General features: G+C 38.7%; 1 protein-coding gene across 1 annotated transcript in view; it reads left to right on the top strand.

Annotated features, from left to right (window-relative positions):
• cntnap5a (contactin associated protein family member 5a) overlaps positions 1 to 13,156 on the top strand; it is a 103,560-nt gene extending 90,404 nt beyond the window's left edge. Inside the window, exons 22-24 of the mRNA XM_034128399.1 lie at positions 67 to 267; positions 6,729 to 6,803; positions 10,451 to 13,156. Coding sequence (XP_033984290.1) covers positions 67 to 267; positions 6,729 to 6,803; positions 10,451 to 10,647 — 473 coding nt within the window. The 3' untranslated portion in view covers positions 10,648 to 13,156. The remainder of the gene's footprint in view (positions 1 to 66; positions 268 to 6,728; positions 6,804 to 10,450) is intronic.
• Positions 13,157 to 27,516: the final 14,360 nt, after the last annotated feature.

The raw sequence follows: 27,516 nt of genomic DNA, 5'->3' as shown, positions 1-27,516 counted from the left end.
TGCCTCATTTGGTTACTTACTGTAATTCAAAAACTGTCGCCATTTAAATTGACTGTTCTTCTGCAGGGAAGGAGAACCTGAACGAGGAAGTGACGCACGCAGCTTCTAAAGGTTTCATTGGCTGCCTCTCCTCGGTGCAGTTCAATCACGTCGCACCGCTGAAGGCCGCCCTGACCAATCGAGGAAGCTCATTGGTTACCATTCGCGGGCCATTGGTTCAATCAAATTGTGGAGCACTGGCAGAGTCCACTTCACACACACAGCAAGGTAAAACACGCACACACACACACACACTCTGCTGTTAAACTCGCCCCACGCACACAACCTCTGAATAGTCATTTCCAGATACATGCTGTGATGGAAATTATTTAAGGAGCATTGATTGAAGACAAACATGGAGATGGGGAAACACTGTGACTGATGTCTTACAACACAGGAGGTTTAATTAAAAAGCTCGGTCAAGGGAATAAACAATGTCATTACAAAACAGAACAGTGCGTTCACTTTGAACTCTCCCCAGCTCTCCATATTTCTCTGACCAACAGGACGTGTAGTCCAAACATGTCTTCAAAAACATACGCGCCACCTAAAAATCAAAATGGACGTCACAGCTTTTACTCGTGTTTCCATACCAGTTGAGATTTAACCTCATGTAATATAACTCTAGCTTGGGGGGAAAAAACGATATGGGCCACTAAATGTAATACATTTAGAGTTTATCATACCACAAAGAATAAGGTAATACCCCTCCCCACGGCCCCTCTCCATCACTTCCTGCATCTTTGAGACAACTTCGCTAGGGGTTGACTGACTACAGCTACGGAAAAACACCATCAATAACAACTCGCATTGCACTCAGTGAAGTGCGAGCCATGCTATAAAAAAAAACGTTACAGCGGTCTTGACAGTGACAGTGTTGGGAAGTCACCAAAATACATACACTCAAATACTGAACTGAACTAAGGTACACAATGTAACAAAAAGTAAATTCTACAGATTGTTTGCTAGTTTCATCTTCTTACATCCATGGTGAATTCATATTAAAAGATTAATGAATATTTACTATACTATATTTAGCACAGGGATAACTGTAACATATTTAAAAAGCGCTATTTCATCAATATAGCAACTGTAGTGGTCAAAATCAAATTTCGCAGGATGAAAACTAATAAAAAGGAATTAGCTAAAGATTAATTTAACATGCTGAGCAACAAATGCTGGAAACTACAGCGACTGGTAACAGTTTGATACACAAACATTTAAGTGTTGTTATTCTAACTGGTTGACTAAAATGTGGTGTGTTTGAGGTCACCTGCAGTTCACTCTGAATAGTTTAGGATTAAATTCAAAACGTTTTCTACAGGCCGGCAAACAAAAGTGAGATTAAAAAAAAAAACAGTTCCCACTCAATTCCCCCTTATCAATTCGTTTGTGACAAAAACTGGTGATAGTTAATTAATCTTTCCAATTATTTATTCAGCAACATTGTCTGTTTCCAGTGCAGATTAGCTGCTTTTCTTCAAGTCATTGTACATGAAATATCTCCAAACTGAGTGACAAAGGAAGTTATTTGAAGGGAAATTATGGCGTTTTATTTTCACTATTAGCTCACATTATATAGACTTGACGATTAATTAAGAAAAATTATTGACACATTAATCAACAATAATAAAAAGGGAGATAGTTATGGCCTTAATTAATTTCTCTTATGGCCTCTGCCAAGATTTCTAGTCCTTGATGGTTTTCTGCTTGGCTGTTTGGCTCTTTATTACCACGTTCTCCTCCTCTAACACTTCTCTCCTGCTCTCTGGATGCAGTGAATCTACAGAAACCCAGCCTCGTAGTGTCAGTCATTAAAAGACGCCTGTAGCACACGTCAGAGCCACAATATAGACAGATGTCAGTGTGTGTCAGTGTGTGTGATATTGTTACAGAAAACAATAGGCGTGGGTGTTTTGACAGGCATTGAACACAAGTGTTATGTTTCTTGTTGACAGCATCAGTGTCGGTTCTATGAACTGCATTTTATGGAAACGCATGTCCTTGTCAGGGTCCTTTAGAAATGATCTGATTGCTTTTAAAGGGGCCCTATTATGCTAATTTGCATGTTCATATGTGTATGTTGTGTCTCTACTGTAACATGTTTACATGCTTTAATGTTCAAAAGGCTCTTTATTTTTCTCATACTGCCTGTGCTGCAGCACCTCTTTTCACCCTCTGTCTGAAACCAGAGCCCAGTATGCTCTGATTGGTTTGCTGGTCGGCTCTGTTGTGATTGGTCAACTGTTACATCAAAAGTTACAATGTGTTGGAGCGCTAGCTGAACGAAGTGTGAGTGTTACGGAGTGATGTCATTATGTTACGGAAGTAAACAAAAGGAGTCCAATGGAGAAAAAACCCAACAGGGCCTCTGTTATGTGGACTCTTAGCTTTAAGAAGCATGAAGTACTACAGTATAGTGATTTATCCTGGTTAAAAGTGACCTAGTTCGAGTGAAGCCTAAAAATAATAATTGCTAACCCACTAACTTCTCTTCGTGTCACAAGCCCCAGGCTTTCTAAAAATGAAAAATGAAAGCAGAACTATCAGTGTAATGGGCTTCCTGTTTTACAGTTTTAAGAACTGAGTTGTGCCTCGTGACTCGGGAATTTAATTACAGTCTGTCCATCCGGGACACATTCCCGCTGTGTGACAGAACAGATCCCTATTTAGTTTTACCACTGGTGCTTCCAAACCAGCGTCTTTATATAACATATATATTTGTTTACACTTCAAATGATTAGTACTTGCCTTTAACCACTAAGTCATTATATCGACATAACTGATGGTTAATTATCAAGTTTCAATTTGTATATACTTTGTGAAAACACCAATAAACCCTAGAATATCGTTGCAATATTGATATTGAAGTATTTGCTCAGAAACATTGGGATTTTTTGATTTTCTTCATGTCACTCAGCCCTGGTTCTTGCGTTGCCTACTTTTAAAGATTCAAGGATCATTTATTTTCTTTATGGAAGACAGGGTTGGGTTGAACAACAAAATGCAGTTGTAGCTTTGTCCATTAGGCTACACAAGCACAACAAAGACATTAGTGCATTCCTAGAGCATTTGTTGGAACTTGCATCAGGAGCATGTAAAACAGAGCAACAAAAACAATGGTGAATTCTTTTGGCGGAAAATACGGCCGGCGACCCAACATTAAAAATTCTTCATCCTGAAAAAATGGTGTCTGAGCACCAAGCGTCACTGATGTGCACACACAGTCTGCCAGTAACCAGGGGTAATCTAAACATCTAGCCAACGCCATATTGCCCCAGCATGTCTAAGTCTACATCATAAAAGATACATACATTTCAGATGGAGTCCCGTCTGTCGAGGCAGCAGATTGAGCTCGGAGTTGGCTGATTCTTTCATTCAGAGCATAATGAAAATGTTGTCGTTGTTTTTGCCGCTACATGAAAAAGCTCATCTCGTCGAGCTGTAACATGCCATGAAACCAACAGCCACTAGCTTCAAGGCTCATTCACCACCACCAGTCAGTGAGACACTATGGCTCGGGGTAAATGTACCAGCACACATCAGCTAATCTTCCCTCATCGACACCGTCCTCCTGCCTGACTACTCTCGGCGTAAAGTGGTGCAGTGATGACATGTTTTTCTAGGCCGACCCAGAAGTTAGCATTGCAAAGACATTTTGGAATATTGCAGAATATACGTAAAATCTGTGGCAAATACATGTTTTTTTTAATGGCCAGAAGTAAAAAACTAATGGTCACGGTCGCATGGCTACGTGTTACCACCGCTAAGCTAAAGGCGGCTAATGTTTAGCTTGAGGTCGTTTAGTAGTCTCATTTAGTCCAGGGTTGCCAACTCTCACGCATCTGGCGTGTGACACACGCTTTCACTCTCAATCTCACGCTCTCACGCTGCCCAAACTATTCTCACGCCAAAAACAAGAATACGAAGACTAGAAACGGTTTTGAAAACTTTTGTCACGTAGTGATCGTCTTCTCAATAGAACATCTTTGATAATGTCTTCTGGCCAATCAGAATCACGATAACGGCGTGGTGTTGTTGCAGGAAGTCCCGACGGAGAATACTTTTGTGGTAGTACATCTCTATACATCGATACAACATTACGTGTTGATAGAAATCAACACGTAATGAAATAAGACCCCACGGTTTGATGATTGATAGGTGTGTGGGCTGTCTTTCATTTTGACACACAGAACAATGGGGGCTATCCACCCTTATCCACAATGTAAAGTAATTCACACAGCCTCTTCCCTCTTCTCTCTGTGAGGAGCAGCAGGTTCAGCTTTCAGAACAAAGTAACAAAAAAATAATATGGCATTCATTTTTTTAAATGTGTAGTAATAGATTTATTTATTTTTCTTCTCAAGAGAGTACCAGAATGTTTATTTTATGTTAGGATTTTAAAAAATCTCCTGGGGGAGAATCCCCCCAGACCCCCCTGCAGGGGTTGGGTTTTCAGCATGTCAACTCTTTCACCTGTTGCAGGATTGGCTCCAGGTCGCCCTTTTTATTTACTACAAGACAAATGTGCCTTTTTATTTCATACAGTTCAATTTGGATTGAGACAGGGAAATAATCTAAACCTCACGCATGGCGTTTCACTGTCGGGGGGAGCGTGTATGTAATTACATTGCAAATACTGATTTAAGCCCCACCACTGTATGGGTTAGCCCTACCATAGATTACCCAACAAAAATACTCTGGAGCGCATGCGCAGATCTAAGATCCAGTAGAAATGATAAAAAAGTAAAAGTCTGCTGCTTATTGTTCTACTAGGCCAACATAGAGTCAAAGAGTACAGTATATGAGAGTGAGAGTGTGTTAATTAATATATTTGGCAGTTTGGAGTAAGTCTGTAGATTTGTTTGTGTGTGTGTGTTTCATGTATAGGCCTCTCACGATAATTCATTTTGTTGGATACATTTTCCCGGAAATTATTGCGATAAACGATAATATTGTCGGCACCGTTGTATGACCATTTTAGACCACTGACATAATGATAATATATAATAATAATTCAAGTACATCCTTTCAAACTGATAAGTCAATTAATTGCTTATCGCGACAGGCACACAATACAACAGTGGAAACAAACATGTTTGACTTTCATTAGTGAATGAAACTGTGTGCCCTTTATAGTCTGTGTCCATTATTGTGTATTTGTATATATTGTATATATATCCTATATATATGCTAAGGTCCCGCTGCTGACACGATAGCAGTCATGTCGTGCGCATATGTGTAATTAAACCGAATTAAACCCATGATATCACAATCTCACTCCAGCCAGGTACCCAAAGTTGGCAACCCTGATTTAGTCACTTGTTAGCATCCAAACATTTTGTGATGCATCTTATGTTAGATGAAACCAGGAAAATCTCTTAAGCTTGTGTTAACCACAGACCTCATTTCCAACCTGTTCAAAAAAACTTTGAATCGAGGAAACTGGATGTGCTAAAATGCTAACTAATTTCCTTGTTTTACGACTCATTCTTGCACCATCTATTCAGGAATTGAAAGTCTATGATACTGAAGTAGCACCCAAGCACTACTGTATGTTGTATGCTTACATACTGTCGGTATTAGACATTAACTTACTTTAGGCTTGAATGCTGTGGTGTTTGGGTTTGTTTGGGTTTTTTCGTTGTAACCTTGAGGGTTTACCTGTTAAGGGTGAAAAAGAATACCCTACTTTTAAACAAAGAAACTAGCCATTTTAACCTCAGATCTATACCTGTTTACTAAGATTGTTACCACATAACTTATTAAGTAGTTTACATTAAAAAAAAAAAATACTCCTATGAGTTAAAAGGAACAAAGGAACAAATAACACCAACAACTCCTCTTTAAAATAAGGACCCTTTAAACCAATATGAAACAGAAATGCCTCGACTAAACTAGCAGATTAATGAATGAAAACATTATCAACAATGTAATTGGCTTATTTCAAAATATCAAAACGAACAACTTTGGTAAAAAATATTTTACTTATTGTCTAATTTAAAGGTGAGGTAGGTAATTTTGGAGAAACCAGCTCGAGTGCGCTAGAATTTGAAAATACACAGCCGGAACAAATCTGCCACTTCCTTATAGAGCCCCTCCTCCAACACACACGAACGCGCACATGACCAATGAGGGCACGAGATAAGTTTGTGCACAGATGGAAGGCTGACAGGCAGGTAGGCCATCCAGTTATTTTAGCCGGGCCGGCTCAAATGATTGGTCGTGCTTTTTACAGTATTACGGCTTCCACAGATGAGATTTTTTTATGGATTTTTTGTCAAAGCACTTCAGATATTCATTGCTATCGGGATGTTAAGAGCATTCCATGGAATATAACAAAAAGTGTATCTCGAGCCGGTTTCTCAAACTTACCTACCCCACCTTTAACTTACTCAGTTTAAACACTGAAGTTTTTGTAGTGGGCCCACACATGAGAGGAGACGATGACATTTAAAAGTCAACCAGAGCTGTGGAGAGAGAAACCCGATATGCAGGGGGTTGAACAAAGAGTAAAAGAGAAGTGAACCTAAAAGTGATTACCATGTAAAATAATTCAGTGTTATTCTAGAGCTTAAAAGTAAAGTGTAACAAACTGCACTTCACAGGTGAAGGTGACAGCCAGAGATTGCAGAGATCTTGACTTCATACTTTAATGTCTTTCAATTTGTCTGTTTCTGCTTCTCCAGATCAAACTGTGACAGCCAATAAGGATAAAGAGCAGCAAGGCGGCGGCACACAGAAGGATCTGGCTGTGATAGCAGGTCTGTTTTCCCTCTTCTTCTTCTTCTCTCTCTTTATTTATTTTGTAGCTTAATTGAAAGTGAGTCCCAGTTGTTTGTTTTTTGATGTTCTCTCCATTTGCCTCCATCCTAATATGTTTGTTTCTTCCCCGGTCTCTTGATAAGTCATTGCTTAAGCTCATTGTCATTACTGCCACTAACTCGGTTATGGTGGAAATTGAATTGAAGTTGATGATGATTATTTCTGTGTGCTTTCTAAACAGGGAATCTTTGCTTGTTTACATCCTCCGACACATTTTGTGGACAATAAACAGGCCCTGAGCTGATCCACAAGATCAGTATAAGACAAATAAATTCATTTAAATATATATAACTTGACATATTTGGAAATACATATTAGATCCAAATCAAAATGTCAAAACAGTTAGATATAGAGTGAAGGGATGATAGCTTTCTGGTGGGTTTTGGGTAGACAATATAATCTTCAAACTAAAGAATATACTGATGTGTTCACAATATTTAGTTTGAATGAGAAGAGGCTGAGCAACGCATGCAACTCAATGAATAACTTTGACCATTTACATGCACCAAAAAACAAGAACACACACAACAGGAAAGGACAACCCCCAAAAAGCATAATAGGGCCTCTTTAAAAACAATAAGGCTACCAAATAATGATTATGATTATTATGATATCAGTTTAAAGATGAGTTGTACAGGTCCAACGGTAACAAGCACCACAGTCTGCCTCACTAATACCACATTGTATCTTGTTTGAGTGCAAAGAAACATTTCAGAACAGTAATTTTCCATTTTACAGAGGTTTCATGTGTTGCATGGCAACCAGCGGGACTCCAGGAAGATGATAGTCCCACAATTGTATTAAAGAGACATTAGAGCGCATCAATCCTCTGATCGAACTTTCCAACAAAGGGAGCGAGCATGTTCAAATGTTTTTAATGTTCACAAATGACCTCCATAAAGCCAGTTTCATTTCTGTGCTTCAGTCAAAACCTGCACAATAATGTAAACCTTTTTCAACTTTCCTAAAGGTTTTCTTAGTGTGTAAAATTAACCATTTTCAGATGTATGATTATTTATGTAAAAAAACACATTTAACATATTAAAATAGGTAATACATTAATGCATAATGAACTGAATGGTAATCTTCTGTTATTATACATAAATAAATAATAGAAACTCAATTATTACATTCCAATTATGTTGAAATTAGAATTCCCTTATCCATATAATTGTCCGATAATGGTATTTATGCTAACATGATGATGATTTTCTCACAGTTCATAGAACTTCAAATAAGTCCTGCATCTACAGCACAATTTGCAACTTTTTGTTTTCTGTTTTCATAATTTTAAATCAAATTACATTAACACTAATGTACAGACAAAAACAAACCAATCAAGGAGACAGCCATTGCAATAAAAGCATGACAAATAATCCTCACTTAAACACACTAATGACTAATTTAATTATCTGTATGTCCATATACATTTTCTTGCAATTGCCACGACGAAAACGCTGGTAATTGAAGCACAATTATTTAAACCACTAACTTCTAGAGCCTATCTACTGCTAAACTAATAATGCTAATGACTTCACAGTTATTCGGCACAGCATTTCAAACTAAAAGACAGTGTGTGTTCTTTGCAAAACATTTCTATTTAAATACCACACCCAATTATCAGTCACCTGCACTGAGGTGCACATGTGAAAACACCTGCAACCAATTCAACACTTAGTGGAGGCACATTTTGGAAAAGAGGAGGGGTTGCTATGCACTGAATGTTATAATGATTGTTTGAATGATGAGAAGAAACAGTGCAATTGTGTTCATAATCTATTTATACAGCATGTTATAAATGAAAAGGTTGAAGACTTAAGATAATTCAATAAGTTTTACCGATCGCAAAACACCGTAATAAACACTGCCTTTGATATGTCCCTGTATTCTGAAAACCACCTTCAAAATGAAAACAGAAAGAGTGACTTTCATTTACCTAAATAATAATATAATAATAATACGTTTACTATAAACAAAAACAGCAAGAAAATATATATTAACCTTTAAATACCAAACAGATCGACAATCCCTGCTTAAAGGTGTAATCTGAAACACCTTCCACAAATGCAAAACAAGAGTTGTAAACTTAAAAAAACAGATCTGCAAATATACAAAGATTACATTAAGTAAATGAAAAGCATTTGTGAACATCTTTCTCATATTTATAAATTAGGATCTGGCATTTGCAAATCCAGTTTGTATTTGTAGATCTCAATTCTCTGTTGGTGGATTTTCATTTTACACAAACTCTTCGCTGCTCCAAACCAAACTCTATTTCAGGAAGCACTTGATTTACAAATCTCTTTCGCATTCGTGGAAGGTATTTCAAATGAACAAATTACAAATGCACGCACATATTATCAATCTGTTTACCAAAATGATATCAGAAACCCCTATTTGGAAAACATATTTGCGGAAAAAAGGCAGTAGAAAAGTAGTCAAATCAGAAAAAGAGGCAAGGACACGTCAGAGAAAAAATTGAAAAGCTACAAAACCATGGAAACGAGAATAAGTAGCAGCATTATAAAAAGTGAGTGATCGTATAAAGTAATGAGGTAGCAGCAGGTGACTCCATTAATATTGTGTAAACGTACAAAGTGTTTATTGCACATAGCACTTATACAGGTATTAAAGTAGCAGTCACAGTAGCATTAATGAAGCAGCAGGAACAACATAATCATTAAATATTGCACATAGTAGTGTTACTGCACAATAGAGCTGGGGGGGGGGGGGCGTGGTGGTTATAAAATCTGCTGCGTGAAGGAAAGACCTCTCCATATTGAGACGATGTTCTCTCCATTTGCCTCCATCCTAATATGTTTGTTTCTTCCCTGGTCTCTTGATAAGTCATTGCTTAAGCTCATTGTCATTACTGACACTAACTCGGTTATGGTGGAAATTGAATTGAAGTTGATGATGATTATTTCTGTGTGCTTTCTAAACAGGGAATCTTTGCTTGTTTACATCCTCCTACCAGTTTGTGGACAATAAACAGGCCCTGAGCTGATCCACAAGATCAGTATAAGACAAATAAATTCATTTTAAATATATATAACTTGACATATTTGGAAATACATATTAGATCTAAATCAAAGTGTCGAAACAGTTAGATATAGAGTGAAGGGATAGTAGCTTTGTGGTGGGTTTTGGGTAGACAATATAATCTTCAAACTAAAGAATATACTGATGTGTTCACAATATTCAGTTTGAATGAGAACTTTCATAGTAGCATTAATGAAGCAGCAGGGACAACATGAGTAAACAATGAGCATTATATATTGCACATAGTAGTCTTACTGCACAATAGAGCTGGGGGTCTACCAGGAGCCGTGGTGGTTGTCAAATCTGAGTGCTGCAGGAAGGAAAGACCTCTCCATATTGAAATGAATATTCCTCCATCTAAACGCAGATTTTGAGTTCAAAATGTTCTGGAATCTACTCTGCGACAGGTCAGAGGAAGAGAAGTTGCCATGACAAATTTAGAGCAGGATGAGGAGGAAGTTAGCGGGGACAGCCCTGGTTGACAGCCCTGGTTGACAGCTCTGTTCCTCTATGTGTTTTAATGTGCGCCCTGCTGTGTTTTCAGGTGTGGTCACAGCGGTGGTCTTCATCGCTGCCTGCGCTCTGGCTGTGATAAGCCGCCTCCTCTACCAGCAGCGCAGGGCCCGGAGGAGCGGCAGCATCAAAGAAGAGGAGAACAGACACAGCATGTACACAGACTACAGGACAGAGCTGCACCTCCACACCTCAGTCAGGGAAAACATGAAGGAGTACTACATCTGACTGCAGAGTGCACGCTGCGGACCCTCAGCCACAAACTTACCTCTCTCTTATAAAAGGACAAACAGGTGGACGCGCGCCGCTGCAGGATTTCTTACAAAATAACATCTCCGCGCCCCGGGACGTCTCCCAGGAACTCAAACCTGTAGCCTGTAGTCCACTCTCGTAACACTCCAGTGCAAGCAAGCGGCTGAGTCTTTACAGCTGTTAGTGTTTTTGATGTTGGTGAAACTGAAGCTGCTGTGGTTTCTGTCGTTGCAAAAATGTGTAAAGCAAAAGATGAATGTTCCGCAGGGACACGACGGGTGCAACGAGCTGCTGTCCATCCTGAAGGCGCACAACTTTTTAGTTTGAAACCCTCAAACGCTGACTCCTTCCACGCGACAGTGGGACTCTCTGAATTGCCAGTGCGCAAAAATGTAGGCCAAGCCTGTAAGATATGCGCGCATTCGCAGCTGTCTTTGTTTTTTCAGTGGTGGTGAATGTTGTAGAAGAAGTAAAAAGGGGACAATACTGCCTATACTGTATGAGTGCCTAATTTGCATACAAGTTTTTATTTTTAACATTTTAGAAGTTATTCATGTGAGTTGCACAAAAGCAATCACATTTACATAGAGGAGGTTATTCTCATTCAGTTCTGCTACCCACACCACACAGAATAAAAGGGAATCATAATTTCCCCGTCATGCACGACATCTCTCAGTAATGTTTATTTCACCGAGTTGGTTTTTTCTCAGGCGTTTTAAAGTAGCATGGATTTGACAAACCCTAATCCTGTAATCTGTTGTTAGCTGGATACATACCAGATGCAAAACTATCCACACTTTCAGGTGTTTCAGTTGTTCTTGTCCCTAACAAAGCATTGTACACCATTCAGACCACATCTTATCTTTCTTTGGATCTTTAGCTAACCACCTGGATTTTATTTAATTGTGCAAATTGGCTTGTGAATCATTTTTTAAGAACATAAGGACTTGTGTATATTGTATCATGAAAGTAGCAGAAATGAGAAACTAATGGAGAGGATTATTATATTAGAATATATTAAAGTAGTCATATACCGAGCACGCACAGAACGAGGTAGCTGCAGTATCAACCAAACTGCAGTCACGCTAGATTTTGCAGCAAGTAAAAGTATCTTCAGGCTCAAATCCAATGCATACAGTGATTCTGGCAAATCTGGCAAAGCACAAAGCTCCCACGCGGCATCTTTGGTGTTCTTTAGCAAGCAGATTGGTCCGAACAGGAAGTGTGGAGTTCAGCGAGTGCTTACGGAAACTGGGTCAGTGGAGTTTGCAATCAATCACAGCAGAAGGCTTATTGGTGCTTGTAAAACTACAGTTAGCTCCAGGGTCAGCGTGTCAGTCACAGCATTTCTCTGCAACACTTTATCACAGTACTCGATCGAGTTTGAACCACTGGTTAGGGTTTTATTTAAATAGCTAGAGCTTTGATTATATAGAAAAACCAAGTAGACGGACATGGCGCTTACCAAACTCCAAAAAGTACTGGTGCAAAAGTTTAGTTCATTCTTTTGCAGCGCTTCAAGCTTTTTGCAACCAAGAAAAAGGTCATTATGTCACCTGACTTCATTGTTTTTTTATTTATGTATAACCTTGATCACAGGGATTATTAGTGTTTTCTATATAACTCAAAATGATTTTCTATATCCATCTGACACTGGTTGATCCTAAGAAAAAAAAATCATACACACTAAAAAGGCAAAGTGTCTAGCGCTAGCCAGTAATGCACAAATCATTGAACACAAATTAAAGCATGGACTAAAAATGGAGACTGTCTTTTTAACGATCCATGCCACTACTGAGGTTAAAGACATTGACCCGCAGGTGTTGCCCGGGGTTACCTTAATTTTCAAATCTGCTTGCTAGGACTTGGCTCATTATGCAGAGGCTTCAGCGGCTCTCAGGCAGGTTAGCTGTCTTTGTAAATGTCAGTCGTACTTTGAGCTTGCTAAACACGAGGGGTTAACCCCTAAGAAAAGCTGAATCTGAGACTGTTTTTGGTTGTTTTCTTCCTGTCATGAATGAATGAATACATTACAATTTGTCCTCTTGGGATCTGTACAAAATGTCCAAGAAAGTGTTTCAACAATTGTGAAGACATTGCACTCCAATTCTTTGGACAAATGCACTGACGGACAGAAAGACTGGAGCCCCCCCCTCCCCCCCCATCCGCCTCCATTTGGCTTAAAGATTACTTTACTGAAAAAGACACAGGAGAGTGGCATGGTCAGAAGATAGGGTCTTCATCCTTTGGGCCCCATCTGTGCATGTCCTTGTAATCTAAGTATGTCTCAAGATGTGATAGTCTGCAGATTTCAAGTATCAGTGAATGAATACATACCTCTCAGAGTGTTTTGGTTGTATTGCAGTAGGCAATATCATGTGGTTACTTCTTCTTCTTCTTCTTAATGATTTGTATAGCTGCAGTTTTATTAAGGATCTATTGTATAGATGTATAATTTAATAATAAAAGTCAATATATTGATTAACCCTCTGTTGTAAAATGGCTTGACTTTAACTACTTTAAAGAGGGTCATCTGTGTTTTTCCCCAAGGTTCAAATCCAATTCAAATCCAATATTGATCACTGTGTTTGTTGCTGGGAAGCCAGAGAGGGATTCGAACCTTTTGGGGATCAGGAAATAGTTTGTATGAGCCGACCATGTTGAGATGAACTAGTGGTTTCTTTTTTATTTAGTTGCAAAATGGGTTGAAAAACGACTCCTCAATCTACAAATGTAGTAAACTGGCTCCTCACAAAGACTGGACTTTGACAGTGTTATGTTGTCATTGAACCATTATCGCTTGCATAAGAATGTAAGACCCTAATTATGTTAATTAAGCTGGACTAAAACATGTCCAAAATTCGAATGGATTTTGGTGCAAAACCTTTAATCCGGACTCCTAACCGCTGACTTAAAGCTGGGAGAGGCAGTTTATTGTTGGCAGCATTGGGCAAAAATACCACAATATCCTTTCAGCATCTTTTAATTAAAGTACTACCCCAGGAAAGGTAATTACCTTAAAAGAAAATGCCAGAATTATAAACATACAGCCTTCCTCTCTGTCCCTCTCCTGAGCCCCTCCCTACATGTGAGCCCAGGGAGATGCATGTTCGTCTTACAGTAACGTTTACAAGTACTAGTCATTCATTTCAAACATTATCGTGAGTCTGATCCTGATGAAGTTATATGGTGGTTATTTGAGATAAAGCAGTCCTGTTTTCTTTGCAATCTTATGGGACTACAAAACCCTTTGAGACATACATGACAACAATGGAAAATAGTTTCAAAGACAAAAATAAGAACAAGGCATTTTACTAATCCCATAAGGGTTAATAAAGTCCAACAGATTCAGTTCTCCACACACACACACACACACACACACACACACACACACACACACACACACACACACACACACATGCATCTTTTGGAGTCTTGTCGGAGGCTTTTGTCCGATCGGGGAAAACCGAAAACCCTTTAGTTCTCTATTCATGTCCAGACTGAGCTACTGCTGCCCCCAAAATGTTGCTAATCGTCGTCACTTGAAGGATATACGATATGCTTTTAATTTTTTTTAATTGATGCCAGAAATATCCTGCCTACCTCAGCTTTAAGGGCATTTGCATCATGGTATTAGTGAATAAATGGAATTCCTTTCAAATTTCCTGGATGGCTCGGAGTCTAATTCTGTTGCAATACGGTCATGAGATAGTGTCAAATATTCCCAGCCTATGCTAATTTGGCAATTAAATGGAAAGCAGTATAGAATATTATAAAACTAATTTACTATTTTCAGTTCATCCAGTTATATCCTGTTCTAATTTGATGAATATTGTATCTGCAAGAAGCTGGTAAAAAGAGTTTTGAGCTCTCATAACAAAAACATGAAAGGCTTCAGACATGGTCGCTAATCACTTACTCTCAAATAGCCATGAAAAGTATGCTGTGGGTAGTTGCTGCACACAAGATCAATGAAATAATACGAATAATAATGTGGAAAATATGTTATATTTGGATCTGATTTCATAAAGAGTGATGCATTCATTTCACCATGCATGTTTATGAAGTGCAGATCTGAAAAGAGTAAATTCATTTGAAATTGTTCTACTTTAATCTTTGCTCTAAACACAGAGTTTCTTTTTTATCTGGGGAATCCATTCGATACACTTTTTTCCAAACTTTTTTCTTAGGATTATCCGCCCTTGCTTCCTCATAATTCGTCGCTATGCTCTCCCTTTTTGCTCTTGCCGGTTGACATAAAACGCTTTGCCATTATGTGTTTAATGTGATATCCAGAAAGCTTTCCCTGGCAACGAGAGGCTTAATCAGCATTGTGTGAACTCGTTTGGAAAGGGCTTGAATGTAACAGACGTTCATTTAAAAGTCCTGCACTCCAGCTTTAATTGCAAATCATCAAATGACTCCAATTATATACATCATTTTCCAGACCACTCTTTCCGAAAGTTACAAAAGTGAGGGAGACTTCTTTATTATTTAGTAAAAGCAGCTCTCATTTCTTCTTTGCCCACACCAACCAGTGCTCTCTTTGTGCACACCGGCAATTAGTCTAATGACATTTGAGCATTAGATATCATATCATTAACATTTGTCTACTGGAACTGCATCCTCTGCTCTCACAGGAAGTCAGGAGTGCAACAAACGTACGCGACCCTGAAAAGCGTCTGACATTCTCAGCCAGGCACATCTTTAACATATGTAAATGTATTCATTTTGTTCTGCTTATCAATTCAAATGCCTGTACAGATATATTTTCAAAGGAAACTATTTGGTACGTGGTGCCCCTTAGTCTCTGCTACTTCAAGCTTTCATTGTATGCTCTGTGTGCCTCCTAGTGCCTGTACTGTGTGCACAAACAAAAGTAAATACAATTTCACACTTTGAATTTGATGTCTTATTTCTTTTTTTTCCCATGTTGGCCTACTTTTCCTTTTTTTCTATCAAGGCTCTTGTCTTCCATACTTTGGAAGCATGTCTTGCTCAGTGTTACCTTGAAGTGAGATACATGCTTGACAGAACATTGTCATCGGATATAAGCACAACTACATATTTTAAAGGGGCGCTATTATTCTAATTTTCAGGTTCATATTAGTATTCTGTGTCTCTACTGCGACATGTTTACACGCTTTAATGTTCAAAAAGCTCTTTATTTTTCTCATACTGCCTGTGCTGCAGCAACTCTTTTCAACCTCAGTCTGAAACCAGAGCCCAGTCTGCTCTGATTGGTTAGATGGCCGGCTCTGTTGTGATTGGTCAACCGCTTAGAGATGTCCCGCCCCTTTGCAAACCATGTACAATGTGTTGGAGCGCTAGCCAATAGAAGTGTGAGTGGGACACACGGAAGTAAACAAAGGAGTCCAATTGAGGCGTTTCAGGCGGGGGGGGGGGGGGGCGGTGGGTGGGTTTGTGTGGGAGGGAACTTTGGGATTTTAGCCTTTGCAGACCGTTTACATGAACAAAAACCTATATACCACATTACAGAAAAGGGAAAACCCCAAAAAGCATAGTAGGGTCAGGGTGAGCGAAGCAGGCAGGTCCCAAATGCAGGAACAGATACAAGGTTTAACGGAAAATACCTTTATTTCAAGGCTACAACTTACACATACAGACCAGAACTCTCTCCCCAGTGAACACATTCAACTTAGACAAGGATCTCACACCAACTGAAAGACGAACAGAACTTGAATACCAGCAAGAGTAATCACCAAGACAAGACACGGGTGGGGAGGGAGGAAAAACACAGGAGCACCAGGTGAACACAACCAGCCAATCAAACAGGAGGAAAACACAGAGACAGGAAGTAAGAGCAGACATAACTAGGGGGGTGCACACCTTGCAGAATAAAACAGGAAAACAAAGACAGATCTTAACAATACAAAATAAAACACAGACAGATCGTGAAAAATAGGACTTCTTTAACACACTTTGAAATATATTGGATGTACTGTAGTTTAATATTGATGCAAGAGAAGTACAATCAGCTATGGTACCGTTCTGAAGTATTCAACATTTCTTTTTTTCAATGCTATTTTCACCACTATAATAAGAGCCGTTAAGGTTTATCCACGTTGGAAGACTTCACTTCTCACTTGTCACTGATAATGTTTGCACATAATAAGTAGCCTGCACTTTCACCAACAATTTATGAAACGTTGTCAGGTTGCACATTGTTTCAGGGGGATGGATATTCTCCTCCACAGACACACAAGGTCGAGACTCGACTTACCGGCCCACTGCTGCATTGCTCTTCTGTTGTCAGTTTTTTGGCAAACATCAAACAACAACGGAACAATCCAGAGGTCAAATTCACAGAAACACACAAGGCAAACATTTCTTTGTGTCTGAACAAACATTTAGAGGAGCTCTGAATCATGAAACAAGTTTGATTGACATATTTGGCAACAGAGCGTACTCATATTAATGAAGAATATGTGTTATATTTGAAACTGATTTCATAAAAAAGTGATGCATTTACAGTACATCATACTGTATTGCTCTAAACAGAGAATCTTTTATACCTGGATATCCTCTCCTGTTGCTCTATCACTGTGGTCTCTATTTTCTCACTGTTTTTTCCTCTAAAACTGCAGAATGAGGAAGTAAATGGACCATAAATTGAAATAATTGAAGGTCCTCCAAATTAAATGGATTCCTCCAAACTAAATGGATTAAAAGTAGGTGGTTTAACCTTGAGAACTATATACAGAAACCCATCAGAGGTGACATGAGTTCATTGGAATAAAAGTGCTGCATTGTTAAAAGACACAGTTAGAAAAAATCTCAATTGTATAACATTATGAAAACTTCGCAACCCTGCCAGATTGTTAATTATTAATAAAAGTGGTCAGCGCTGCAAAATGCAAAACTATGCGCATCAAAAATGTATTCAATAGTTATTGATCCAAGGTCTTAATCTCTGTGTTGAGCCCTAAAGACAAGTGGAGTCTTCAAGTGTCAAGGAAAAAGAATCTAAATCAACATTTCCTTCAACTTTTGCTTTGTGTTTGTATAGCAATTATACATTTTCACTTTATTTCTGTGACAGCTTTCTGTGTGAGATGTGCTGTGCTTTTCACCTCCTGCTCTCAAAGTGTTGGTGTGCTGGTTGCTGTCCTCTCAGATATTTTCACCAGTTCCCTCTTTTGTTCCGCAGTTTATTCATATCTTTTGAAGACAGAAAACTTTTGTGTGGCTAATGTGCATTATGAATTATACTCGAAGTGGCAACATGTGGAAGTCGGTCTCAGAAATGTCTCTAAGTGATTTTTTCCCCCACTTCAATCACAAAAGACTCATTGTTGACAATATCATAATTTCTCTTTCATTAACCTTGAACAGAAGGGTTAAGTATTTTATTCATACTAACTATGTTGCCTAGCTACAGCTGCTACACGCTAAAAGCTTTCGCACATTGTACGACATATTTTCGCTTACAATGAGAAGGACAGCTTTATCACTCAAAGTTTTTAATACTTTTTGAAACAGTCTCTCCTTGACCTGCTGATCACACCAGCTTTTAAGTATGTATGTTAATTCAATCCATTTCTAGCTCGCTTTTTTTTGTTTAGGGACAGGAATATATATATTTCTATATATTTGATGATGACTACATGAATGATAATGTAGTTATTTGGCATTATTACATGCTCCCACTCCTCTTTTTGCTAAGGTGTTCTAGATCTGCCCTAATCTCCCGTATTCAAGGAAGTTTGGAAAAGGAGCCACTTATCTTTTGTCCTGACTAAGCAGTTTTCAGTCGACCTTAGTATAGATGAGATCAACCCATCTGTTCCTCTACGTCTAGGCCACGCCCCTTTTTGGGTGAAAACCTTCATTTTCATTTGGCAGTAAAATTCTGACCACATAAAAAAATTAAGAATACTGTGCAATATTTGACCTACATAGAGCCCAATTACGATGGTCAGTCAGGCAAATAATTACATTGGAGATCGATGATTGGCGCTCACTTAAGGTGAAATAAAAAATCAATAGGGGATCGATGTCCTTTCAGTCGATCACAGTGGGCAAGTGGCTGACACTGGAACTGGGAAGTCCTTGGCTTTTCAGTGTTTCATAATTCAATGTATCTACAGTCATTACTTTGACATTTAACATTACAATAGTTTACTTTGACAATTGATGTTAACTTTATTAACATCATAATATAGCCGTGATGAAGTGTTTCCCACAGACGTTCATGTCCTTTATTCTAAGTGAAAGTAAAGAAAATCATAACTTTGGCTTCTCATCTGTAGTTTATTTTTGCTCTTTGTTTTGACATTGTTGACTTTTTTGTTTCTTTTTAAGATGGAGAATCTATCAGTCTAGTTTTCTACCTCCATCTTTTAGTTTTTTTTAGTTCTCCAAACTCTAGTAGTCTGATTTAATTGTGATTAGATTGAAAATAAAAACGTTGTTTGGCATCCTAATTACATGTGGTAGATTATTACAAGCTGAGCCACAAAGGTGTTTTTTTTTCAAGCCCTATGATATGATGTAAGTGTTTAACATTTAAAGGTCCCCTATTATACTGTTTTTCATCAATATATTACAGGTCTCAGATATATACAAAACATGTCTCTGAAGTGTTTGGCTCCAAACACCAAACACATCATTGCAGCATCCCATAATCCCCTCTGTTTCAGCCCTGTTTCAAAAGTGCTGATTCTCTGTCTGTTACTTTAGATGAAAATAAGGAGCCACTCCCCACGCCCCTCTGAGAGATATTTGGTTAAAAAGAACACAATGGTGCTCTAGGAGGAAATTCAGGTGATAAGGTGGGGGGGGGGGGGGGGACACATGTTTATGTAGAAAAGACATGAACAAGTGGATGTTGCATAATAGGTGACCTTTAAGACCACATTTGTTATTTTTTCACAACTTAAGGCAGACATTCCATCAGCTTTGTGCAACATACTAACTCATCCAGCCACTCCCCCTCCACATTCCCCTGATCAGTCCGGCAATATAAAAACCGAGCCTCTCCTCTCTGTCTCTGCCAGATTGTCTGTTTTGCATTCACCTTGCTCTTGCTCTTCTCTGCCTGCCTGATTCACTGTCTCGTCTCTTGTTGGGTGAGTTTGTCTGAGCTGTCCACCTGAGTTTGACCCTTGCCTGCTTTTTGATTAAACTACATTTAAAATGTTATCATTTCTGGGGTTCAGCGAGTTAACATTCATGTTTCTGTATTGCAGAGAGTAGCCGGGTGGCCCTCTGACCATTTTTTTAATTAGCAATGATAACAAATGGATTCACAATGGGATTTCTTTGTACTTCAAATGTTAAAAAGGGCCTGAATGCATAAAAATACACTACATTTGGCTTTAATGGTATGTTAATCATACAAACATTTGAGTGCTTGCATGATGGAAGAGGTTGCAGCTTCGTTTAGTGGTTTACTCAAATGTAGCAAAAGCATTTACATCTAAAATGAAGTTACACCTCTTAAATGCAGTAAAATTGCCAAAAATGCCTAGTTATTCCTTTTGCCAAGTACATTTAGTGAAGGAGTTAGGTTAATAAGTCACTTTAATTGAAAATAAAATGTGAATTATGGCCATTTAATTAATTGTTTCATTTGATCTGACACACATTGTCAATATTTGTTCAAAAAAACTGGCCTGTGGCATCCTGTCATCCTGCCTTCAGGTCAAGCCACATCTCAAAACAGTCATGCGAGTAACACAACCCTCTGATATGTGCGTTAATTACAATATTCATCTTTGCAAAGGCGTGCTGTGCAGATTATGAAAGGACTCCATCTGTGTATCTAGAGGTTGTGGAGCATCATTATTCATGCCAATCATGCTAAATTGGGCAGAAAATATACAGTACCAGACACGAGTTGTGTTGAGTGAACCTCTATCAGTCTGATGTAATGAAATGACAGAAGTGAAGTAATGACTCCATGTTGGTAACAGCCTCACAGCTGGTACTTATTTGAAATCACCAGAGATTGATTCACATGCCTACCATTCACCAACTGTTGAATTGCTCCCTGCTTTGTCCCTGAGACCCTGACACACACACACACACAAACACGTCTAACACACCAGAGAAATGCAATGAAGTGCGTAGAATCACCTCCACTCCTTATTCATTAGATGCGCTACTTTCTGTTTTGACTTCAGGGCCACCTACACAAACTCCGGGGAGCACAGAACCTGTTTTTAGCATTAAGGAAAAGTTGGAGACAGAGTTTACTTTGCACCATACCTACTCCTGAGTTAATGAGCTGCGGTGTACGAGACGCTCTTTTTAAGCACACTTCTTTACTTACTGCATGAGAGCTACTTTACTGAAACTAAAATAATAGAGGAATGAAATCATGAGTATAATGAATGTTATATGCTGTATTTTAACCAATAGCTATAACACTGCTGATGTGTGTGTGCTGGGTCATTGAAAGGTTTCTGACTCACACAGGCAAGCATTATTTTGGAGATCGCTGCTGTTTCACAATTATTTTAGTTTCTCATTGTACGTTTAATGACAGATACTGAGTCAGCAGGATTGGAAGTGAGGCAGACTTTGGAAACTGATAAGAATACATTAAAACAGGAAGTACAGCTAATTCAGACCAAAGTTTCTAAAACATTAAATATTTTCGATGCACAGGCGTAGAAACCGCAGTACCATAGTTCAGCTTTTCAGGAAGAACCCTTTATATTCAGATGCAGGCAAACTGAGTCTATAGCCAAGTGACAGGGTAGGACTTCAGTACTTTTCAACAGAGTCTGCCCGCAGACATCCACTGATGAGATGCTTCCTGTGGAGCCTCCACTCTCAGGGTATGCAGAGCGCCGCGAGGCCACCATGAGCCAGAACGACAACTCCCACATCGGCTGCCTGTGGGCTGATCCATCGAGCTGTCGATCCAAATCCAGTTCACTACTTCTTCCACTGTTGTTGTTTTTATCCAGCTCAGAGAAAAAAACAGACTACTGCAGGAGCTACAACTTATGTGCTGCAAATAACATTAATTTGAACTAAAATATGAGTCTTCTGCCATCATTATGTATGCAAAGGCAAGAAACGAATAACAGAATGTTCTAGCAGTTCTGCGTTGTCCATCTTCCCAAGAAGAAAGTATCACCAGTAAAGTTAACCATTAAATCCATGAATTGCAAGCCCAGCCTCGTAACAACGTACTCTCACACCTTCAATATACCATTAGCATAACTGGCACCACCCTCTCAGTTCACTTCATCCCTGACCGAGATCTCCATAAATAACTGCCCATCGCCCACTAACCCAGTCTCTCATGGCATCCCCCAGGGTTCAGAACTCGGTCCCCTCCTCTTCATCCTGTACATCAGTCCCCTCGGACAAATCATAACCCAACATGGCATCCATGTGGTCCGCCATGCCGATGATACTCATATTTTCCTCTCCGCCAAGACCACAACCCTCACCACCTGTCACCACATTTACTGATATTAAATAATGGAAGCATCAAAACCTCCTTCAATATAAACTGCAACAGATTAGAAATATTCATCATCGGTCCAAATTCCTGTTCTGCCCAGTCCTTCTTTGTCACCATTGGCGGCTTAAACATGACGCACTGCACCCAGATCTGCAACCCTGGTAACATCAACCGCATGCCAACCATATCACCAAACTACATCGTCAAAACTGCCATGTTATGGGAATACGCTTGGAAAATTATTTATTTCGTTTTATTTTTCGTTTTAATTCATTTTTATGTAATTTATTTTTCTATTGCCTTGTGTAGGTACAGTATGCATATTGACATAAAGTATTGTCTATTTAATCTAGTAAATAAATAATTAGTGTAGGCCCGGAATAAAGGTAAAAATCCGAGATCATAAGGTTTTTCACACAGCATCAGGCTATATGATGCATTCGTCAATACATGTTGGTGTTAATTTGCAGGTGCATGTGCACTGCTGAATAGCCCTATTAAAACTCATGATATTACAAACACATCGTCTGATCATATTTTTACAGAGAAAAAAGTGAATGGCTTTAATGGTTCTGACTCTCTAACCTGCTTTCTCTAATGCCCACTTTTACATCAACCGCTAATAAACTCCATCACTATAATGATAGTAATTACAAGTACAGTGTGGACAGCAATTTTAATTAACATACACTACGATAAATACTAATGGGTCCAATTTGTGTGTGTGTGTGTGTGTGTGTGTGTGGTGTGTGTGTGTGTGTGTGTGTGTGTGTGTGTGTGTGTGTGTGTGTGTGTGTGTGTGTGTGTGTGTGGGTGTGTGGGTGTGTGTGCGCGCCCTGCCCCTGTCACAAGCCTGCATGTCTCCTCCATCTTGGAAAGATGGAAAATAGTAGTAAAGTATTGGTCAATGGCCTTTAATTTAAAAATATATCATGATTAAAATAAAACACATAATACTAGGGCTAAAGAAGAACTATTTAAACATGTGGGGTTTTTTGATTAATTTACTTGAACATACAGACCTAAAAAAAACACTTGATTATGGGAATACGCTTGGAAAATAATTTATTTGTTTTATTTTTCCTTTTAATTAATTTGAATGTAATTTATTTTTCTATTGCCTTGTGTAGGTATGCATATTGACATAAAGTATTGTCTATTTAATCTAATAAATAAATAATTAGTGTAGGCCCGGAATAAAGGGAAAGATCAGAGATCATAACGTGCCTTTAAGGTTTTTCACACAGCATCAGGCTATATGATGCATTCGTCAATACATGTTGGTGTTAATTTGCAGGTGCATGTGCACTGCTGAATAGCCCTATTAAAACTCATGATATTACAAACACATCGTCTGATCATATTTTTACAGAAAAAAAAGTGAATGGCTTTAATGGTTCTGACTCTCTAACCTGCTTTCTCTAACACCCACTTTTACATCAACCGCTAATAAACTCCATCACTATAATGATAGTAATTACAAGTACATAGTGGACAGCGATTGTAATTAACATACCCTACGACAAATACTAATGGGTCCAATGTGTGTGTGTGTGTGTGTGTGTGTGTGTGTGTGTGTGTGGTGTGTGTGGGTGTGTGTGTGTGTGTGTGTGTGTGTGTGTGTGTGTGTGTGTGTGTGTGTGTGTGTGTGGTGTGTGTGTGTGTGTGTGTGTGTGTGTGTGTGTGTGTGTGTGTGTGTGTGTGTGTGTGTGTGGTGTGTGTGTGTGTGTGTGTGTGTGTGTGTGTGTGTGTGTGTGTGTGTGTGTGTGTGTGTGTGTGTGTGTGTGTGTGTGTGTGTGTGTGTGTGTGTGTGTGTGTGTGTGTGTGTGTGTGTGTGTGTGTGTGTGTGTGTGTGGGTGTGGGTGTGGGTGTGGGTGTGGGTGTGTGTGCGCGCCCTGCCCCTGTCACAAGCCTGCATGTCTCCTCTTGCTGGCCGAGGGAGAAAAAAATTCCAATTAACCAACAGCGTGCTCTCAAGTGGAAGTGAGAGATTGAGAAACTCAGACAAAAGCATGAGCACAGAAGTGACTGGAATAACAATATGGCCGCTAGCACACTTCAGTAACAACTACTGTTGTTTATCTGGGATGAAGTAGAAGATAACCTAACCTTAACTCACAATGGCTTTGTTTACATGTGCATACAAATGTGCAAAACAAACCCTTTCTCAGGAAGATTTTTCTATCAACCAAATGGAAATGACTGTAGTGTATTGTGAATGAAGCCGGGCAGTGATGGCGTGTTTTTTTAGCGACACAAAAAGTAATGTGATTTTTCCATTGGATTTTGGAATATTACAGAAAATAAGATCTGCATCATCCCTGCTGATCTAAAGGCGGTTAATATTCAGCTAGATGATGATTTAGTAGTCTCATTTAGCAACAGCCAATTTTATGATAGATGCGTCACAAGGGTTTCCACAAAAAGAAAGTGGATTTTTACCATTGGATTTTACAATATTGCAGAAAAATATCTCTGGCAAACACACATTTATAATGCTCGTTTTGTGAAGCAGGACAGTCTCCACATATTAGCACCACTTGTAATGTTTAAAGCGTATATGGAATTGTCAGAAGTAAAAAGCGAAAGTTATAAACAAACTACATAATGGTAGCAATGTTTAGTCGCCTCATTTAGTCACTTGTTAGCAACTGCCTTTTTTATGACATAGAAGTTTCGGACATTCACCAGTGAGGTATTTACTGATTATTTAATGTCGTAGACGTAGAACATAACATGAAGGCATCAAACAAACAAAAAAACACGTAAAAAAAAGAATGTGTGTTACTGCTGTTATAAATAGTTTTGCTGCACGATATTCACAGGCGAGAATTAAGATGTTCTTTTGCGTCGTTTAATTGTCAGCCCTCTGGTGTATCAAGACATATATATTTCCATTGATGACAGGAGACACCCAGTCCGCATAATTTAAACCCCTTTCAAACCCTTTTGACTCAGACCTTTCGTCTTGTAGGAGAAACACCGGTGTTACTAATATCATTAATTATTGGTCCATTTTATGCAAGTGTCCCAGTAACCCATGACAGTGTGACAGTGAGCCAGCATGCAAATGATCATGTGAAACTGAGGCTACCCTAATGGATTTCAGCCATCATTAATCTGGTTTTTTTGCACCTGCACTTTTCCTACTATTACATGTCAAAATGTCTGCTGTGAAAAGGTCCCATTGTTTGCATCCGACAGTTGGAGTGGTTCAGGTCAGGCAGAAATCAGTGACAGCATAATGCAAATACTGACAGGGAGCTGGGGTCTGTCTTGAATACATTATATTACTACTTGAAAAGCCTTTGATTGACGTTTTTAAGTTCTGTAATAGCAATGTAATCAATTCCGGATCCAGTTTAGTATTCATTAGTTTTTTCAGAATATTTTCATTTCGTTTTTGTCTGTTTGCTTCTATTTTTAACCAATGCTTTCCCCGAAGTTCTACTTACTAGTTGAGAATGGTGCCCATGAGTGTCCACTTAAATGGCCAGGAAAATACCCAGAGCAATAAAAAATGAGGGCAAGAAATGTATAAATAAGAACTGTTGAATGTGCATACTTTCTTACTTGACCTGAGAAGCAAGAAACCATTACTATATGTGAGTCATAATACAATACAATACATAAAACCACCATCAAATCAGAAACACTAGCTCGAACAGAACTTTACTGAATAATGAAGTGAAATTGTTTCATAATGTTTGGTTCATTTCATTGACGCTTTCTCCACTTTTAAAATAACCAAGCAACCATTTATCGAAGATGTATTCAATGGACAACCAATCATCCAAAGGGAACAGGAACATATACTACCTCCTACAGCACAAAAGTATCTTGTAAGATTAGAATCTGTGGTTGGTTAATTGAAGTATTTTCATTTTACATATTTCCCTCTGATTTCCATGCACAACAGGAAGCTCATTCCCAGCTCCATGCTGGAGATCTGTAGGTACATTTGTTTACTATGTTTCTTCCATAATTTGCTCGCAAGAAAGTCGTTTTGTTTTCACAGCAAGACTGCTTGCTTGAGATAAGAAAATAATGAGTCTGTGATCAACATTAGATTAAAGGAGAAATCTGTCATGGCTTGTCACGTGATCCAAACAAACAGGGGGCAAAATGTCACCTCTAGTATTGAGTTCACACAATCTACATTTACAGACAGCAGTTAAACACAATAAACAAATAGGAAGCCAATCACTCACTAACAGCAGGGCGAGAATACGGTTGTTCATCTCGGCACAGTCTGGCGGAGAGAACTAAACTAAAGCACAAGTTGTTCATTCTTGTTGCTGCCTTTTTGGATTCAATCCAATAAACAAACTATCAACACATACACACATCCTGTAAAGAGTGGTGAAACAATGAGTCCTGAATACCTGGAAATTAGTTAGCATTTTACCACTTCTGGTTCTCTTGTCTTGAAGTTGACTGCTTTTTGGTTAGATGCCTGAAATACGGTCTGTCGTTAACAAAAACTTAGGAGATTTTCATGTTTTGTTCTACGACATAAAATATGTCAGTAAATACCCCACTGGTGTTTATAGTATCTATGTGTCATAAAAACAGTGGTTGCTAACAAGTGACTAAGTGAGACTACTAACAGGGATGTAGTAAGTTTATAGCCTATAGTTAGCTTTTTCTTCTGACGATTGCATTTATATTTCAAAAATCATATAAGAAGGGTTATTATGTGGAAGTTATTCTGCTGAACAAAACTTTTAAGTATCATACAAAATATCCAATGGAAAAATCCCATGTTTTTTTGTTGAGGGAGCCTTTGTGATGCTAACTACTGGGCCGGCCTAAAAACATCATCACTTCTTCAGTTGCTAGACTGGCGTTGGATTGGCTCTACAGTGACTCACTATCGCCTCAAGAGGAACAAGTGATATTGCAGGACTGCGGCTAGTCGATTAGCATGCTAATTTCAGTAAAAATCTCTTCAGCAAATGACAAGTACTTATGTTTTTATGACTTAAGTTCTTTAGCTGTTGTCTTTGTGATAAATAAACTGTTGTTTTTTATCTTAAAATATCACCAGACATTTTGTTGTGATCATGAAATAACAGAATGTGTACACAAATGAAATAGGACCTGAACAGAGCAGAGGTGAAGACAGAATTACATATATTTTGACATTGGTATTGATTTTCTCATCTCACTCTTGGCATGAAATAACCCTGTGTCAAACTAATCCTTTGATCCAAAACATGATGTAAGGACAATCTTAACCAGCGTCTGTTTATCTCTTGTTTAATTCACTAACTCAAGTTGCGTCCTTAGGTTGCGTTTCTCGTCCTTCAAGACCTTTACTGTCCAACACAATCTCCCCCAGGAAGCTTTGATCTTTGAATTTAGATTAAATTAAATTGTTGGGAAAGATCTGCAAA

This window comes from Trematomus bernacchii, unplaced genomic scaffold (assembly GCF_902827165.1).
Source record: "Trematomus bernacchii unplaced genomic scaffold, fTreBer1.1, whole genome shotgun sequence".
Classification (NCBI taxonomy): Eukaryota; Metazoa; Chordata; class Actinopteri; order Perciformes; family Nototheniidae; genus Trematomus; species Trematomus bernacchii.
The sequence above is the reverse complement of the archived record's forward strand: the minus strand, read 5'-3'. Positions and strand labels throughout refer to the sequence as shown.